The following is an 18,782-nucleotide window of genomic DNA, read 5'->3' on the forward strand; positions in this document are numbered from 1 at the left end:
CTTCTCCTTGGGGTGTGTTAGCGTCACCAAGCAGCCTTGGTTTCACTCTTCTGATTTCCTTCTCCCATCTCTGTCTTTCCGTTCTTTACTTCCCACTCGTGGCTAATTGTGTGCATCGTGTGCTGAACTGTGTGGCCACACTCAGGAGTGACAGTGTTTCCCGTTCTTGATGGGCCACTCTGATAACATCTTGGTGTCGTGGGAGCATCTTTCCAGGGTCTGCCCGCCAGGCTGCCCGTGGGGAAGGAGAGCCCCTGCAGGGAGGCAGCGGAGACTTTGGTTTTCTCCATCACTAGCCTGAGGCTCCCCGTGTCCTCGGCACTGTGGATACGCACAGGTTTCCAGAAGCGTTTGGCCTTGACCTTAAGAGCCACAGGGTGCTGAGAGCCTTGCAGCTGCTGGTGGAGGCGGCCGCTGCCCACTCACCTCCGTTTCTGACAGGCGTGACGGAAGCCCAGTTTTAGGCAGTGAAGCCATCAGGCCCAGGGCTTTTCTTCACTGCGAGATCTTTGATCACTGATTCAATCTCCGTACTAGTCAGAGATTTTCTGTTTCTTTGTGAGCTGGTCTCGGTGGGTCCTGTGTTTCTCTGGGAATCTGTCCATTGCAGTGAGGGTATCCAGTTGGTTGGCGTGCCCTTGCTCACAGCACTCTCATTCAGTCCTGTCTGTTTATGTAGCCTCGGTAGTAATGTCCAATTGTAGCTGCGTATTGTCTCTTTTTCTCTTAGTGTACCTAGCTGCAGGTGATCAATTTTGTTGGTCTTATCAGAGAACCAAGTTTTGGTTTCATTGATTTTTCTCTGTTGTTCTATTCTTCTTATTCCCTTATATCTGCTAACGTTGGTATTTGTTCTTTTTCCTTCGATTGTAAAGTTGTTGATTTGAGACTTTTTTCTTATTTTTTGATGTTGGTGTTGTTTCATCGAGTTCCCCTCAGCACTGCTTTCGCCACATCTCCTAAGTTTGCATATGTTGCATTTTCATTTTCATTTGTTTCTAAGTATTTTCTAATTTCTCTTGTGATGTCTTTGATCCCTTACTTAGGAGCCTGCCATTTAATTTCCACAGTTTTGTGAATATTCCGGTTTTCCTTTTGTTATTAATTTCTAACTCATTGCCTCACAGGCAGAGGAGATGTTTTGCATAAGGTCTAGTTTGTGAAATCTATTGAGATGCAATTTGTGGCCTAACATGTGGTCTCTGCTGGACACTGTCCCGTGTGCTTGAGAAGAACGTGTATCTGCTGGTGCTGTTGGGTGGCACTTTCTGTGTGCGTCTTCAACCTGCTTGGTTGGTGGTGTGAGGTCCTCTGTTTCCTTACATACCTTCCATCTGGTTGATGCTTGCCAATGCATTTTTAAATTATTAAATAGAACTCATTTATTTATCTATAAAAGTACTTTTAGAATATTCATATTGCTAGTATCTTTTTCTTTCTTTGTGAAGATCACACCTTGTGACCACGAAGATTAACCTCTGGGTCCTTTAGCTAGTCACTTACTCCAATGTGAGTACATCTGTTTTTCCAGGAGAATCGTACAGGTGGATTTGCAAGCCTGGAGTGGTATTTGTACAGGGGTACTTGTATTTGTACGAGTGGTAGTGGGACATTTTGCATTTGGAGTCAGGCTCCTGGCCGTATGGATGGCAGTCAGGGCATGCTGTGAAGAGAGCCGGATGGGGCTCTTCTCAAGGGAGTGGGCACTTTGTGGGAGACTGGGAGGAATGGTGGTGTCCTGGGCTGGTGTCCCCCTGAAGAGGCTGGGAGTGAGGGTTCACTGCAACCCCTGGTGGGAGGTCCCCACATGGAGGGATCAAGACCTCTGCCTCCTTCGTCTGTTCCCTCCATGAGGCCAGGTCAGCCCTGTGGCATCGCCCTTGGGCCTAAGGGCAGTGCAGAAGGACAGCAAGATGACAGGAAGCCAGTGAAGATGCGCAATACAGGCTTAGTTTCCTGGGTTTTCTCTGCAGTTAGAAGAGGGGACAGTTGAACAGAAACAGCTAATTAAAAAAAAAAAAAAAATCCTTTCCTGAAATACTGTCTTCATGGATGCACAATAAAATCTGCCTGAAGAAGAACATATGTAGGAAATACTAAATTCTGCCTTCTTGTTGATGCTGTTTCTTGAACAGTTGACTTTCTGTACATCCGTCTACTGTGGTAGAGGGCTGAGTTACAAAGCCTAAGTGCCCTCAGGTGCATATCTTTCTTGCCTGGGGAGGGGGGGCTTTATGCATAGGGCCCTGCACTCCCCTCCGCAGGGTGTGTGGGTCAGATTTGGGGGTGGGAGACCCACGTCCAGCGCCCCAGGCGGCTCAGCTTGCAGGCGGATGACCAAGCGCTGCAGGGCCCAGGGCAGCGGGAGCCTCCTCCTGTGCGACGAGGTCAGGTGGGTGGGCGGGCGTGTGAAGGACCCAGGGCTGGAATGCTCACAGGAAGCCTGCCCCACAGAGGCCTCCCAGAGCCCCCCCCCCCAGGCCTGGTACCAGGTGGCAGTTGGCAGATGTTTGTGGAAGCCGTGAGGGAAGTCGCCGTTTCGTATTGATGGTCTGTGGCAGTGGGGAGTTCGATTGCCCAGGCAAAGTGAAGAAGACCGCTCTTTCAGGAATTACCTCGAGACCGTTGGAATTAATTACTGAACTTGTAAAATGTGAGCCAGCCTGAGGGGTACTATGAAAACTCCGTCGTTGGCCTTGTGGAGCGCTCGGGTGGGGTTTATGAGCGAGGCCTTCCCGGCAGGGTCCGCTCCTCAGCGGAGGCCGGGCTGATAGCCAGCGTTTGTCCAGCCTGCCAGAGCCTCGGTGTGAAGATTTCCATACATTTTGATTGACTTACTGTTAACATTAGGACTTTTGTTCTGGGTGAGAAAGTGTATAAAAAAGGAAAACGTCATGGCCTTTAAGGTACCTTTCATCCTGGGAGATCGTCAGCGCACAGGAAGGCAGGCGGCAGAGCCCGAGGGCCCCCCGCACGGACACCCCGGCTTCCGCAGTGACCGGCTTCGGCCGCGGGTCGGCCCCGCCGTCTGCTTCCAAGTTACGTGGAGGAAGCTCCCAACGTGTCTTCCGTCCACCCGGATTTCAGTGTGTAGCTCTAAAGAGAAGGCCCCTTGTAAAGAATGCCATTACGACACCTGGGCCTTTTTTTAAAAAGTACCTTATTTGAGGTTTAAGTGATGTCCAACGAAGTAGCCATACGTGAGCCGAACCGTAAGTTTTGACCCACGTACACACCCCGACCCTCCCCGCTCAGTCGGGACCGCAGGCCGGCCTCCACTGTCCGCCGCGCGGTCGTCCTGGGCGGTGCCTGCCAACCGTTCCCGGGTGCGGTTGGATGCGTAGCTGACGGGCCCCAGCACCCGGGGGACCACCCTCCCCGCGCCCTCCCCGTCCTTTGTGCTCTGTTGCTCTGAGAAGCTGGGTCTGTCCTGCACGCTTCCCGAGAGTCTGGGTTTTGCCGACTCTGTCGTCGGGCTGGAGCTCAGCGTGTTTCTCCGTGTTCCTGACGGTGGTGGTTAGAGCTGGAGGCCGGGCCACGTCTGGGCTGGAGTTTCTGGGCGCAACGGCGGAGAGGGGGGCGGCATGCTCCTGAGCGGGGGGGCACATGGTGCACCCGGCTCGGGTCCCGCAGCGCTGCTGGTGGGCGGCACTGGGACGGCACGGGACGCGGTCACTCGTCCGGGTCATGCAGCAGTGCTGTGCCCTCACTCTCACTGCCTCTGCACGGATTTGTCAGAGCCCGGCTGTCAAGGGGCAGTTCTCTGTCGTTCGGCCCGACGGGGGCCCAGAGCCCGTGCAGGAAAGAAGGCTGGGTGGAGGCTTGGTGCTCCCCTGTTGCCGACTGGTTTCAGAAGGGTGTGTGGGCATCATCCAGGGTGACCACCTTGTCTCCTTCCCAGCATCTGTGGGAGCTCGAGGGCTTAGCTGTGTCTGACGCGTCTCCGTCTCTTGCCGTGTGCTGGCGCCCGGTCGGTTCCCTTGTTGGAGCGGGAGCCTCTGTGGGCTCATCCTGAGCCTTGTGACACGACCCGCTGGCTTCGTGCTGCCTGAGAGGGATCCCAGTCCTGGATTCCGCCATTTCTCCTCCAGGGACCCTGGTTCCTTTGAGTGGCTATGTGTTGTAGATGGGCCAGGTCATGTCGGAGAGGAATTGGAGGAAGCAGTAACTTCTCTAATGTGCTCAGGCAACAAATCCTGGACTGCTGAGTGAGGCTTTGTATGGATGTTTCCAGAAGCTGCCCAGTGCCTGGCTCCGCATGGTGGGAAAGAGAAAGGGATCTCTGAGAGAACCTTTCAGGGCAGGAAGAATGGAGTAACTTCATGCCGATTTGTTTCATAGTGTGGAAGCTCGCGTATGCTCAGGACAGGGCCAGAGATGAGCCGCTTTGGAGGCGTCACCCAGTGGTGTGTCCAAGGATGGAGGGCACGTCCCTCCCTGGGGACCATCTGCGCCTTCGCTGCCCTCAGAACCGGGAGGAGGTCTCTGGGCCCCACCTCAGTGCTACTAACACAGTTAGACATAGACTCAGCTTGTTTTCATAAAAAGTCAAACCTTTTGGGACAAGGGTGACTTTCTGCTTCAGTCTCTTGCTGTTTATAAGATACTGCTCTTCATAAAGGGATGCGTGAGTTCTGCTAAAATAATTTTGAGAAAATATAAGTCGATTTCAGTTTGTGTCAATAGCAGCTCACTTATCCAGCTGCCTTAATTCTCTGGGATGGAAACTTGGTTTGAAGTTGGCGTGACACACGTACTCAGACATCACTGTGTACTTTCTTGTTTGCAGCGACCTTCAGCGGGAGGTTCTGGGGTGTGTTGGAACCCCAGACGTGTGAGCACCTCACCACAACTGACCTGCCCTTCCGCCTGTCCAGCAACTTCCCCTACCTCAATCATTCCATGGTTTTCTTTTTTGAAGAGTGGAGGGGGGAGAGAGCGAGCGAGCGCATGAGGTGGGAGGGGCAGAGGAAGAGAGAATCTCAAGCAGGCTCCACACCCAGCACAGAGCCCATTGCGGGGCTCGATCTCACAACCCTGAGATCACGACCTGAGCCTTTAAAAACAAGAGCCAGATGTGCCCCTCGTTGTTTTCTTTTTTTTTTTTAATTTATTTTTAAAAACAGAAGTATAGTTGACACAATGTTACATTAGTCTCAGGTGTACAACCCTGTGATGCTGAGCTCACAAGTGTAGCTGCCATCTGTCACCACGCCGCACTGTCTCAGCGCCATCAGTGACATCCCCGTGCTGTGCCTTTGACCCAAGACCGTTCACTCCACAGCTGGGAGCCTGGCCCTCCCCCTCCCCCTGGCAACCGCCAGTCTCTTCTCTGTGTGTACAGGTCTGTCTCTGCTTTGTGTTTGTTTCCTTGTTTATTCATTTGTTTTTCGATTCCACATGTAAGTGAAATTGTATGGTATTAGTCTTTCTTTGACTTGTTTCACATAATAATACCCTTTAGGTTTATTCATGTTGTTGCAGATGGCAAGATTTCATCCTTCTTATGGCTGAGTAATATTCCATACACACACACACACACACACACACATCATCCCTGTCCATGGACACTTTGTTGCTTCTGCATCTTGGTTATTGTAAATATTGCTGCGGTAAACATAGGGGTGCATTTATCTTTGAGAATTAGTGTTTTTGTTTTCTTTGGGGTAAATACTCAGCAGTGCAATTACTGGATCATAGGATAGTTCTATTTTTAACTTTTTGAGGATCCTCCACACTGTCTTCCACAGTGGCTGCACCAGCTTGCATTCCCACCCACAGTGCATGAGGGTTCCTTTTTCTCCATATCCTCACTGACACCTGCTGTTTCTTGTGTTGTTGATTCTAGTGTTTAGCATTTTCTTATACAACTGTAGATAATGATTTTTAAAAATAACTTCAGATGATTACTTATTAATCTATTATTCATTGATGGATATTTATATTGTGCATGTTTCTCTCATATTTTTTGAAATCATACATTTGTTAGATCATTAATTTCTCTGCTTAAATTGTAATTGAGATTGATTTCAAGAATGGTGATTGGGTATTTTTTAAATGTTTCTAAACCATAAAACTTTTGAAAGCTAAGTATACAGAAATGTGTTTCCCCTTAGATCTCCAGTGCCTGTTGGGTTTTTACCAAAAGGAAAGTTGACAGCATACGATTCCTTACACGTCAATGTAGGTCCAGTACGATGACTTCGTAGAAAGGCCAAGACCAGGCGGCAAGGGAGCCCGGCTACCGAAGGATGAACGGCGAGGAGGAATTCTTCGATGCCGTCACAGGTGAGCGGGGCAGGAACTGACTCCGGGGCCGCGGTGTCCCGGTCCCAGACTTGGCCTTGGGGGCATGAGAAGGCTCGGTAAAGCCGAGCTGTGCCTTTGATCCAAGACCGTTCACTCCACAGCTGGGAGCCTGGCCCTCCCCCCAGTGTCGTTGGCACTGACAACTGAGCAGAAGCATGTGGGGGGAGGCTCTGGGCCACACGTGATCACAAGAAAGGGCAACCGAGTTTCATCTTTAAAAGAGTTACCCTGGTGGGGTGCCTGGGTGGCTCAGTCGTTAAGCGTCTGCCTTCGGCTCAGGTCGTGATCCCAGGGTCCTAGGATCGAGCCCCGCATCGGGCTCCTTGCTTGGCAGGAAGCCTGCTTCTCCCTCCCCCACTCCCCCTGCTTATGTTCCCTCTCTCGCTGTGTCTCTCTCTGTCAAATAAATAAATAAAATCTTTAAAAAAAAAAAAAAAGAGTTACCCTGGAGTGTAAACACTTTTATTTGCATCCCTAAGTGAGATGCTCAGTTTTCTTACGTCATTTGTAGTCACTGATCAAGCCTTGCTGTCTTCACATTAGAACTAGATCTGGTTTAGCTTCGCTTTCCCAAGACTGTTGTCGGGACTGATACGCAGCCTGTCGTCTGTCCCATAGATGACGGTGTGAGCCTGCCAGGAACTAGTGCGTGGCAGGGCCTATGTGTACGTGTGCGGGGTGGGCGCGGGGTAGGGGAGGGCAGGCTGGGCTGGCCCAGCTCACGCTGACTTAGAACGGCCTCTTCTCCCTGTCGCTGGGAAGAAGCCCCGAGCACCTGAGGCAGCACGCGCGCCGTGACCGTACGCTCCTCACGAGCCTTGACGCTGAAGCTGGCCATTCCTTCTCCTCCCGCCATCCCTCATGGTCAGCATTTGGACCGTCGTGTGTCATCTGCTGAGGACCGTTAGTGGTGGGAAGGGACTTCAGGAGACTCTTGTAGTCCAGTTCCCTGCTTGTTAGGTAGAGGATTTTAACGGCAACTCTGAACTGCTTCTCGGGGCCAGGTTTTTAGTGACGGACTCTCGGGTCAGCGGGGCTCCTTCTGCCTGCTCGATTGCTGTGACCGTGCCCTCTGGGCCTGCTTGGTGGCGTGTGCCGCCCCATTGGTCTCGTGGAGCCCCCGCAGGGCTCTCGGGGTGTCCGTCACTCACCAGCCACACTCCTCCCCCCAGACCCAGGGTTGCAGCGGGTTGGTGGACTGGCAGCCCTGGACTACTGACTTCTTCTTTGAAACCCAAGAAGCAGGAGGCGCTGAGCTGCCTACGGTTTTCAGAGGCCAAATTATTAAGTCCTCTTCCGTGATCTCATGGCTGCAGTGCTCCTCCTAGATGTGCTCCTGGGAAGCGCGTTGGTCTGCCTGACCTGCTCACTCCTCAGTCACCGCTCACAGCTGATTCCCGCCAAGCATGGTGGTCGATAGGGACTCAGGCCCTTGGGCCACCGGGCCCTTGCGGGGGCGACTGCGTCTGTAAGCAAGAGAGCCGGCCTTGCCGCACCCCTCTCTTTGGGGTCTCGTAGGAAGTTTCCTTTCGCCTGGGACCAGTGTAGCTAGATTCCTGAACATCTCTGAACTTGGCCTGGAGGGTTTTCTCCAGAGAGGACTTGAGCTTTGTGTAGCGTGCTGTTTGGAGAAACTCATCTCTGCCTCTGCTCATGGCAGGGGCATGTCCCTGAGATAGGCGGAGGCAGCTGTCTGGGGACAGTGCTTTCTCACCTCAGTCCTTCGGTTCCAAACCAGATGATAGAAGAAAAGCACCGAGTCTCCCAGTGCAGTGACACAGCCCGGAGAGACGCAGGGTGCTGACTGCATCACTGTGGAGGCCTGGTCTGACTCTAGCTCTGTGGGAAAAGTGGCACAGAGTATCCAAGCCCAGCACGGACCAGATGAATGGCTTGGTAGGCAGCTCCTTCGGCCAAGGATCAGCACTGTTAAAGGGGAAAGTTTTATTTTTATATTTTCTATTTTATTTTTTTAAAATTTTATTTATTTGAGAGAGAGAGAGCACGAGCAGGATGAGGGTCAGAGGGAGAAGCAGACTCCCCGCTGAGCAGGGAGCCCGACTTGGGGCTTGACCCCGGGACTCCGGGATCATGACCTGAGCCGAAGGCAGACGCTTAATGACTGAGCCACCCAGGCGCCCCAAGGGGAAGGTTTTAAGGTGCATGGAAAACGTGTACAGAAAGAGACCGACCTGTTAGAAGTGTGTGCCTCCGAGTGATCAGATTACAGGTGATTTCAGGCTTCTTCACTTATCTGTCTTTTCTGTTTTCTACAATAAATGTGTGTTATATATGAAAATGTTTAACCTGTTTACATAGTGTTGGCTTGATCTGAGGAAAGACTTCAGCATGATTGTCAGTGATGAGTTGCCTTGTTTTCCTGGGTGCACATTCAGGCGGGACCTCCTAGTGATGAGGGACCTGTGGGGACAGGGACGCTGGCGGAGGGTGGTCAGGCAGGTCCTGCAGGACAGGGTCTCCTTAAGAAAGGAGCAAGGGGTGCCTGGGTGGCTCAGTCGCTTAAGCATCGGCCCGGCTCTTGATTTTGGCTCAGGTCCTGTCCTCAGTCAGGGTCCTGGGATCAAGCCCCATATGGGGCTCTTGCTCAACAGTCTGCTTCTCCCTCTGCCCCCCCCCCCCGCTCGTGCTCTGTCTCTCTCAAATAAATACATCTTAAAAAAAAGAAAGAGTGAAGTTTAGGCTGGGGATTAAGTAGATGTTGCTCTTGGGTGGGTAGCAAGATCAGAGGCGACAGGCTGTTTGAGGGAATATTGATCATTAGGAAGCTCATTTTTAACAAACCTTGCAGAGCCATTGTGTGGTAAGTATCAGCGCTACATCTTGCGAACCTGTCACCGTGGAGGAGCGGGAGAGAGGATTTTGTGCATATCCTGAGGAAAGTGTAGCAGCAGATTTGTTTATGTTTCGGGTCTGGCAGCGCTCCCCCGCCTGGCCTTATGCCCTGGGCCTCGCCTTCCTCTGCCAAGTGAGGGGCTGGCAGGAACTGAGCTCCCGCTGGGTCTCGTGTCGTCCCTACAGTGGTCACGGCCACGGCCGAGCGCCGTGGTCCCGGAGCCCCTTCCCCGGCTGGGTGGGCTTTGTTCTGGCAGCCGCGGCTGAGCGCTAGCGAGCCCGGGAGCAGAAGGCATGTGCCTCAGTGGGCTGTACCGGCTGATGTGAGAGGAAGCGGGCCTCCTTTCCCCTGTAGCATTTGGGAGAAGGCCCTCCTGGTGGGGAAGTCCTCAGGAACCCACTGCCCGAGCTCTCTGTTGACGTGGGATGCTTGCAGAGCTTCAGCTGCTCATGCCATGCTTGTGTTCTTGCTCACAGCGTGAGAATCCGGCAGGGCGTCCCTGTACTAGAGAAGCTACTGCCGTGGCCTGTATTCTAGAACAGACCTTGTGCAGGGGCAGAACACGCTGCAGCCTTGAGGCGGGCCCGAGGGCCATCGGGGCGGCCCGCCGCACACGGTGCGAGCCCGGACCGGAGCGAGGACAGACCGCTCCCCGCCTGACAGCAGAACCCCGGGCGGCGGCCGCGTCTGAGCTGCTCGCGGCAAAGCCCCCGAGAGCAAGCACGCCTGCATTCTCTGCCTCGGCCTCGGGCTCTTGCTGGGCAGAGCTGATGGTTGCAGCATGTGTCAGTCAGAAACCATGTGGGCTTCAGATAGTCTGCTCCATGGTCAGGACTCTTGGAGGGGGGCTTGATGTCTTCCCAGTCCTGCAAGAATGACCATTCTGCTTGTTGTGTGCAGGCTTTGATTCTGAGAACTCTTCCGGGGAATTTTCAGAGGCAGATCAGAGCGTTGCTGGAGTGATGCGCGTGGATACCGGCAGAAGCAATGGGATTGGAAAGGTCGGGGAGAGGCCCCCTCAAGAGAATGGCATTCGGAAGCACAGGTATGTCATCCTGCACGTGTGATTTGGAATCTTCCAGTGTATTTGTGACCGCCCCCTGCTGTGCTGCAGGGCACCTCTAGCTCTCCTGAGCCCTGAGTGGGAGGCGTGACCCAGCCCATGTCATCTGGGCGCTGGGGCCCCTGGACAGCATCCCATGGCGATGGGAAGGTGGCCTCCGTCCATCCCACGATGACTTGCTTTGTGGCTTGAGGGAGCCCTCCAGCCTCACCCCAGACCCCACTCTGAGCCTTAGACCCCCGTGCCTGCTAGATGTACGCACAGGGGGACTCAGGTGCCTCGCCCACACCTCTGTTCATCCATTCATTCACTCAGCAGATGTCAGAGCACCCCCTGCATGCTCAGATGGCACGCCCGAGAGCAGGCCGGGCTCTGCTGACCGGACCTCTGCTGTCATTCCCTCGGGAATCTGGTTCATATGTCATCCCGATGCCGCCCTCCTTCCCCCATGCCCTGTCGCCCAGCTCTGACCTGCTGGCCTCGTTCCATGGGCCCCTCAGCCCCCCTAGCTCCTCTGTCGTACCCCAGTCCATCTGCACTGCTTCTCCTGCGCCTCATGGCACCTGTAATGGCTTCCACACCCTCTCCTCTCCTCTGTGCTGTGGGCAGAGTCGTCTTTCCACAAGACTGGTCGGACGGGGCCTCCTCCACCTCGTGGTTGGAATTCTCGGCCAGTGTCCACCTGGTCCCCGGTGATGACTAACAGAAGTGTCTCAGCTGGGATAGGGGACTGTAAGGTCACCCTGCTCTTGGGGCAAGGGCTGTCCCTACTCCTCTGGCTCCGGCCCCTGTCCCGTTGTCCCTGGTCCCAGCTGACAGGGGCCTCTTTCAAGTCCTCAGGGGTGCCCAGGCCTTTCCCACGGTGGAGCTCTGCTCGGCTCCCTTGGCCACAGCGCTCTCCTCCAGTGTCTCTTTAGTTCTGGCTTTTCTCTCCTGACTCCAGCAAGGCTCACCTCGGGGGGCCCCTTCCTGGCCCTAGCCAGAACTACAGCCTTCCACGTGGCACCCCTCGCAGTTTGTGCCTGCCCCGCCGTGGCTGCTCCCAGTGTTCGCAGAGCCCCGGAGGAGAGCTGGGGCTGGAGCCGAGCGCTGGGTGCCGGCAGCCTGGCCCGTGGTGCTGGCCAATGTTAGTTTTCTTTCCCATATCATCTCCAGCAGCCCTGTTCTCCTCTCCCTCTTATCCCTAAAATAAACAGTGTGCCCTGAGCTGGTTGCCCCTAATGTGATGTCCCCAGGGAGAGTGTGCCTCCCGCCCGGGCCAGCACACACACTGTCATTGCTCGGAAGCCCAGAGCCGCCAAGCGGAGGCATCTGAGCCGGGCGCTCCTGCCGCAGGTGCAGTCGGTGCTTACACAGACCCAGAAGTCAGTGGGGAGCACGGGGCAGCTACAGGGACCCCAGGACCCAGGCGGCACCTTCCAGGGGCCCCTCACGCTGTGGCTGCCTGCTGATAGGCTGTCTTCAGTGAGTGGGTCCAGCGCGCCTCCCCCCAAATCTGGATTCACAGCCCACTCAGGCACTCCCTTTCCAGGAGGAGAGAGCATTTCATCCCAGCTCCAGATTCCCAGGAGGAAGACTGGCCGTCTTCTCCTGGAAGCTGGCGGGAAGAGAGCCTGACAAGGAATGTGCCTCAGGAGAACAAACTCACATTAGAAAGGGGCTTACGGCAGGCTTCTGGAAAGGTTTTGTTAATTCAGTTCCCTCTTGTGTCCTTGTGGCCCGGCCTCTGCCCGTGGCCCATGGCTGCTCCAGGGGAGGGGTGCCCTGTCCCCACTCTGTGGAGGTGAAGGAAGGTTGCCTGTGTGGTCACGACCGTTTCCCGGGAGACCCCCCAGAGCAACGGTGCAGAGCCTTCCTTTGGGACCAGAGAGTACTGTAGCTGCTGGAGTAGACGGTGCGGTGTTTGCATCTGAAAACCGACCGCTGAGCACAATCGTCGGCGGGAAGTGAATGTCACGCTGGCGGAATTAGTACGTGTTTCTTGGCTCGCTTCTTTACAGGACGTCGTTGCCCGCCCCGATGTTCACCAGAAGTGATTTCAGTGTGTGGAGTATTTTAAAGAAATGCATCGGCTTGGTAAGTTTAGGTGGACTCATTTGGGGGCTTTAAGCCAAAATGTTTTTATTTCCTGTGCGTTTGTTGCACTGCTGCTGGTTTAAGAAGGTGCGCTCTGCATGTTTATGACAGCGTGAAGTGAAGGTGATGAAATAGGAAAGGGACAGAGACGTAAAGGGAAGAGGAGAGAAAAGGCCAAGTGTTTACAGACAGCGGGAAAACAATCCCGCAGGTCACATGCCTGATGTAGGGAGCGCCCCATGACGGGCTCGGAGTTGGCTGGCTTCGGACAGTGGGCTCCCCGATGCATGCTGAGGGGAGGACATAGGCAGGCGTGCAGGACTCAGGGCTCTGCCCCCCAGCCCCCCGCGCCGGGCTGCAGGCAGAGCTCAGCCGGGTTAGCAGCGGGAGAGTTGGGTGATTGGTGTCTGGGGCCACAGGCTTTTCTTCTCATGGTCTCTGGGACGGTCTTGACTGTCTTGGGAATGTGAGCTGTGCCCCTTGGGAGGGAAGAGCGCCCCACGGGCCGTGGGGTGGTGCGGACTCCAATGAGTGTTGTACCCACAGGCATGTGGCCCTGTCCCTGGCGCTCCTCACAGGCCTGTTGCTGCCTTTGCTTCTGCCCCAGCTGGCGGCCTTTTTCCCAGAGGAAACTGCATCTTTTCTCCCACTTTGTATTTTGAAATAGTTTTGGACTTCTAGAAGATTGCAGAGGCACATTGAGCCCTGTTTACCCTTCACCCAGCTGCCTGTCACAGTGGCCTCTCATGCAGCAGCCAGAGCTCAGTGAGCGAGGGGACGAGGGGACTCGTCTAGGAGCATCACTGCTCACCACACACAGGACTTGCTTTCCCAGTGTCTCCCCTGCTGCCCTTCCACTAGAGGGTGGGGTGTGTGTGTGTTTGTTTTTCCAAAGATTTCGTTTACTCATTTGACAATGAGATAGAGCACAAGCAGGGGGAGCGTCAGGCAGAGGGAGAAGCAGACTCCCCACTGAGCAGGGAGCCCAATGCGGGGCTCGATCCCAGGACTCCGGGATCATGACCTGAGCCGAAGGCAGACGCTCAACTGACTGAGCCACCCAGGCGCCCGTGGAAGGTGGTGTTTGGACACCAAGGCCTGGCGCTGGATGTGCTCGCCCCTCCAGGGCTGTCACCGCCCCAGGCCTCTAAGCAGACAGAGCTGGAAAACCCAAGTACGCATTCTGACCCTGCTTGCACACACATGCACATGTTTTTATACGTGTTTCTTACCTTTTATTTTTTTTATGTTTTGAGGGTTTTTTTAAGATTTTATTTGAGAGAGAGGGAGAGCACGCGTGCATGAGCAGGGGGGAGAGGCAGAGGGAGAGGGAGAAGCAGACTCCTGGCTGAGCAGGGAGCCCGATGCGATGTGGGGCTCCATCCCAGGACCCTGGGATCATGACCTGAGTGGAAGGCAGACACTTAACCCACTGAGCCAGCCAGGTGCCCCTATGTTTGATTTTTTAAAAGATTTTTATTTTTCAGATTTTATTTATTTATTTGAGAGAGAGAGACAGAGATAGCAACAGAGATAGTGAGAGAGAGCACTAGCAGGGGGAAGGACAGAGAGAGGGGGAGAAGCAGGCTCCTCACTGAGCACGGAGCCTGACGCAGGGCTCAGTCCCAGAACCTGAGATCATGACCTAAGCTGAAGGCAGATGCTTAACCGACTGAGCCACCCAGGCACTCCTAAGGATTTTTATTTTTAAGTACTCTCTACAGCTAACATGGGGCTTGAACTCACAACCCTGAGATCAAAAGTTGCATGCTCCTCTGACTAAGCCAGCCAGGCACCCTGCATGTCTCTTCTGTTTTAAAACGACACGGTTGGGATTCTTTTTTCTTAGCAGTGTTATCTCCCACGTTTCTCACTGTGTGAGTAGGTCAGGTCCAGACAGGTGTGTCTGTCTGAAGATAGGTAATGAACTACACTAGCTCCTTGATCTTGAGGCTTGTTTTCATAAACTGACATCATTACCTTGCATTCCCCGAGGAATCCAACTTGGGGATAGGATGCATTCAGATTAAAGCTGAACAAAACACGTGGGTCGGCACGTTCCTGGAGCCGCACCAGCTCAGCATGTATGGGCTTTGCCTCTGAAGTGGAGACGCCGCTCTCTTTACTGCTTAGCCTGTGGAGACAGCGGCGACGCGCTGGCCACGTGGGCTGTTTCGGGCACGTGCTGCAGCAGGCAGGGCTGAGTCCCACCCCAGCTACTGCGGCACCCCCGGCGTCGGCCAGGGCTCATCACCCCCAGCCACACTTCATCGCTTCCTGCCTCCCTTAGTATTTTGAAGTAAATTCCACTTGCAAATATGTCTTGTATTGCTAAAGGATACAGATTCTGTTTTCTTTTTTTAAAATATTTTTATTTATTAGAGAGAGTGGAAGGGAAAGGGAGAGAGAATCTGAAGCAGATTCTGTGCTGAGCACAGAGCCTGGTGTGGGGCTTGATCCCAGGACCCTGAGATCATGACCTGAGCTGAAACCAAGAGTCGGACGCTTCACTGACTGAGCCACCCAGACGCCCCCAGATTCTGTTTTAACACGACCACAGTCCTGGTATCCTAGTGCAGGAAAGTACATAGTCTGTTAATGTCATCAAATTCCTGGTTGTCTCGAGTGCCATTCCAGTCTCTGTGGACACCTCTTTGTTACTTCTCTCCTGACCTGAAGTTCCTGATGCTCAGTGCTCGAATTGTGGAGCTGAGCCCGCGCAGTCACTCTGCCTTTATCTCCTGGGACGCTGCTTCTGTGCTGAGAACACACCGTGCTTCCACTGCTGTGAATGTGGTTTGCATAAGGAAGTCAGGGTCAGTGAGTGACTCTTTCTTTTTCACAGTTGTCAAGTGATGTATTTGGTTCACTAGCCATTACCCAGCATGACCAGTATAACCAACTAGCTAGTCTTCTGTTGTTTTTTAAATTCATGGAGTTAAAGCTCCTTGATGTGTTCTGGTCTCCGAGCTGTTCTCTTTGGCTGATAATAGCGTCTTCAGGTTGGCCGCGATTCTTCACAGAAGATGCTCTGGCTCGTTCTGTACCTTTCTTGTCCAGGATCTGGAATTGGCCCCTTGTCCAGGGAGAGAGAGGACTCAAGACCACAGCTGGGCCCCAAAGAGGCTATCAGGTTGCTTTTTCTAGGTTTTTCCCAGGGGAGAGAGCTAGGAGCTGCTTTGATTTGTTTCAACGATGCTTTAAATTTGGGATGACAGGATTAATCTAACCTCCTCTGTCTTCTGTCTGTGCCTCTTTTCTCCCACACCGATAATCCCAGTTTTTTAAAAAGATTTTTATTAATTTATGTGAGAGAGAGAGAGAGAAAGAGAGCATGAGCAGTGTGAGGGGCAGAGGGAGAAGCAGACTCCCTGCTGAGCAAGGAGCCCAATGTGGGACTCATTCCAGGACCCTGGGATCATGACCTGATCTGAAGGCAGACACTTAACCGACTGAGCCACCCAGGCCCCCCCTAATAATCCCAGTTTTTAACGACACTGGAGAGGTCTGATTTAGATGAGCACGTAGTGACTCACCTGCTCTATCCCACAGGCAAAACAGTTCTGGGGAATAGGACCAACTCTGCTGCCAGCAGCATGTTTACTGAAACGTGCAAGTTTGTTGGCTTTTGTGGCTCATTTCGTCCTTAGGGTGCATCTCAAGTCACTGTGTCGTGACCCCTTCTCTGGTTGGCTGTGCCTGAGGGGCTTGCGTGCATTCATTTGTTTCACTTTATTCTTGATGTTTGGAGATTGCCTTTCTAAATTAATTTTGTTTCAGAATTGTAAATCCAAAGTCAAATCTTTTGGATGAGATTCTGGTGTATTCCATTGAAAAAAAACTTAAAAAAAAAAAAAGGAGGGCGCCTGGGTGGCTCAGTCGTTAAGTGTCTGCCTTCAGCTCCGGTCGTGATCTCGGGGTCCTGGGATCGAGCCCCGCATCGGGCTCCCTGCTCAGTGGGGAGCCTGCTTCTCCCTCTCCCACTCCCCCTGCTTGTGTTCCCTTTCTCGCTATGTCTCTCTGTGTCAAATAAATAAAAATTAAAAAATCTTAAAACAAAAAAAATTTTTGATATATTGCAAGAATTTAGCTTCCTGTCCCTGATCTCTCTGTGCATGTCCCCTTCCCCTAGAGGGGACCACTTCGGAACTTTCTGGCCTGTCTTCCCGTGCATCAGAAAACTGATTGTGTGTCATCTCCTCCCTCTTTCTTTAGACAAACAGGGGCTGCTCCACCTTTTCCCTGCATGGTGCAGCCACGGCGATGTAGAGCTGCTTACTCCTGTGGTCATTGCATCGGGCGGCCTCCCGGGGCTGCCCATAGCTCCTGGGGCCCTGTGGGGCATTTGAGTGTCTGGTATTTGGCTGGACCAAAGAGTAGGTGTGTGTGCGGTTATGCTCCAACAGCCAGGCCCCCAGGGGGGCCTCTTTACCCCCAGCCGTGCCCCAGGTGGGTTTGGGTGTTGCCGCTTGAGCAGGTGAGCAGTGGGGTCTCCACATCGTGTACCTTCTTTCTCCTGAAGAGTAAGGCAAGCATCTTCCCTGTGCTCCGAGCAGGGTGGGCCTGAGCCCTCTGGTGACGGGTCTTCCCTGCCCCTCCTAGGAGCTGTCCAAGATCACCATGCCCATCGTCTTCAACGAGCCTCTGAGCTTCCTCCAGCGGATCACAGAGTACATGGAGCATGTGTTCCTCATTCACAGAGCCTCCTGCCAGCCCCAGGCCCTAGAAAGGATGCAGGTGGGTGGTGGGCTCCTTTCAGGGGGCACCGGACATTGAGCTTGGGTGGGTGCCAGACCGTAGTTTTTAATGAACCTGACACCACCTGACCAGACACGTTGTGGTAGGCACCTCACCAGGGGGACGGGCGTGCATGGCTCACACTGACTTTTGGGTGCCGTCCTGCTCGACAGCTCTGGCGTTTGTCCCGGGGCCTGATCTCCACGGGTGGCGGTGGGCCCTGTGCCTTGGCTCCTCCTGGGTCCTTTCGGGACTGGCACCCTGTGTGCATGCGGGCACGGCAGCCAGACTGACGAGTTGTGCCGCGGGGCTGCAAGGCCGGGTGGGCCTGGGCAGGGAAGCCGCACACAGTTCCTGCTTGTGTGGCTTTGAGGAAGTGCCGTGATAAATGACATTTCTCCGGAAGTTCTGTAATCTCAAAACATGTGACAAGCGGGAGACTGAGGTCACCAGGAGCGTATCCTGGCACCGAGGAGCTGCGTGCCTGTGGCCCCTCGCTCACCGCCATGTGCATTGCTCCCAGTGCGTGGCAGCCTTCGCGGTGTCCGCAGTGGCTTCCCAGTGGGAGAGGACCGGCAAGCCCTTCAACCCCCTCCTGGGAGAGACTTACGAGCTGATCAGGTAAGGGCTCAGGCCGTCAGCGTCGCCAGGGCTAGGGACGCAGAGGGAGAAGGCGCCTCGTGGCCGCGGACACAACACACATCACAGCGCCTGGGGTAAAGCGGATGGAGATGGGAGAGTGTGCTGGGCGTCGGGGTGCACTGTGCAGGAGGGCGGGTGGGCTCGTGTTGCACGAAGAGGGAAACAGGCCCTAGTGAGTAAAGCCAGCCCACGTCACCAGGGCGTCTTAGTAAGTGTCACAGAGGGGCCGCCGGAGCTGGAGAGCGCAGCAGCCGCAGAGGGCGTGAGCGCAGCCTCCCGAGGCTGGCGAGGGGCCAGGGCGATGGAGATCCCTCTGGGTAGAGTTCCTTTCAGGCAGCTCCCCAGCCTGCCCCCGGCTTCTGACCCCGTCTTTGAGGCCCACACACAACCCCAGGACCAGCCCTGTCTGTGGCGGTCCTGGTGGGGGCCCTGGGAGGGTGGGCTGGGCCTGTTTGGGGTGCTCTTCTGACCCCCAAACCACACGAGCGAAAGCTGATGGCAGTGTGTCTTTCTCCATCACGGGATCAGCCGGGTGAGGGGCAAACTGTCCGGCCCGGGCCGTGACTCCGTGAGCGTGAGCGTGGGGCCCCAGGAGCGTGAGCGTGCAGCTCTGGGAGTGTGAGCGTGAGCGTGAGGCTCTGGGAGCGTGAGTGTGAGCGTGGGGCTCCGGGAGTGTGAGTGTGAGCGTGCGGCTCTGGGAGCGTGAGCGTGTGGCTCCGGGAGCGTGAGCGTGTGGCTCCAGGAACATGAGCGTACAGCTCTCGGAGTGTGAGCATGAGCGTGGGGCTCTGGGAGCGTGAGTGTGCGGCTCCGGGAGCGTGAGTGTGAGCGTGTGGCTCCGGGAGCGTGAGTGTGAGCGTGTGGCTCTGGGAGCGTGAGTGTGCGGCTCCGGGAGCGTGAGTGTGAGCGTGCGGCTCCGGGAGCGTGAGCGTGAGCGTGTGGCTCCGGGAGCGTGAGTGTGAGCGTGGGGCTCCGGGAGCGTGAGCGTGTGGCTCCGGGAGCGTGAGTGTGAGCGTGCGGCTTCGGGAGTGTGAGTGTGAGCGTGGGGCTCTGGGAGCGTGAGTGTGAGCGTGGGGCTCTGGGAGCGTGAGCGTGGGGCTC

General features: G+C 54.7%; 1 protein-coding gene across 7 annotated transcripts in view; it reads left to right on the plus strand.

Annotated features, from left to right (window-relative positions):
- Positions 1-18,782, plus strand: part of OSBPL2 (oxysterol binding protein like 2) — a 46,468-nt gene that overhangs the window by 7,121 nt on the left and 20,565 nt on the right. Inside the window, exons 2-7 of one of the 7 annotated variants that reach the window (XM_035025509.1) lie at positions 5,155-5,344; positions 6,117-6,288; positions 10,064-10,208; positions 12,227-12,302; positions 16,905-17,039; positions 17,563-17,660. In XM_035025509.1, the coding sequence (XP_034881400.1) occupies positions 6,252-6,288; positions 10,064-10,208; positions 12,227-12,302; positions 16,905-17,039; positions 17,563-17,660 (491 nt within the window). In that variant the 5' untranslated portion in view covers positions 5,155-5,344; positions 6,117-6,251. Of the gene's footprint in view, positions 1-5,124; positions 5,345-6,116; positions 6,289-10,063; positions 10,209-12,226; positions 12,303-16,904; positions 17,040-17,562; positions 17,661-18,782 lie in introns of those variants that run through there. The other 6 variants (XM_035025507.1, XM_035025512.1, XM_035025511.1 and 3 more) reach the window with 6 other exon arrangements.

Source organism: Mirounga leonina, unplaced genomic scaffold (assembly GCF_011800145.1).
Source record: "Mirounga leonina isolate KUSES-001 unplaced genomic scaffold, KU_Mleo_1.0 Mir_195, whole genome shotgun sequence".
Taxonomy (NCBI): Eukaryota; Metazoa; Chordata; class Mammalia; order Carnivora; family Phocidae; genus Mirounga; species Mirounga leonina.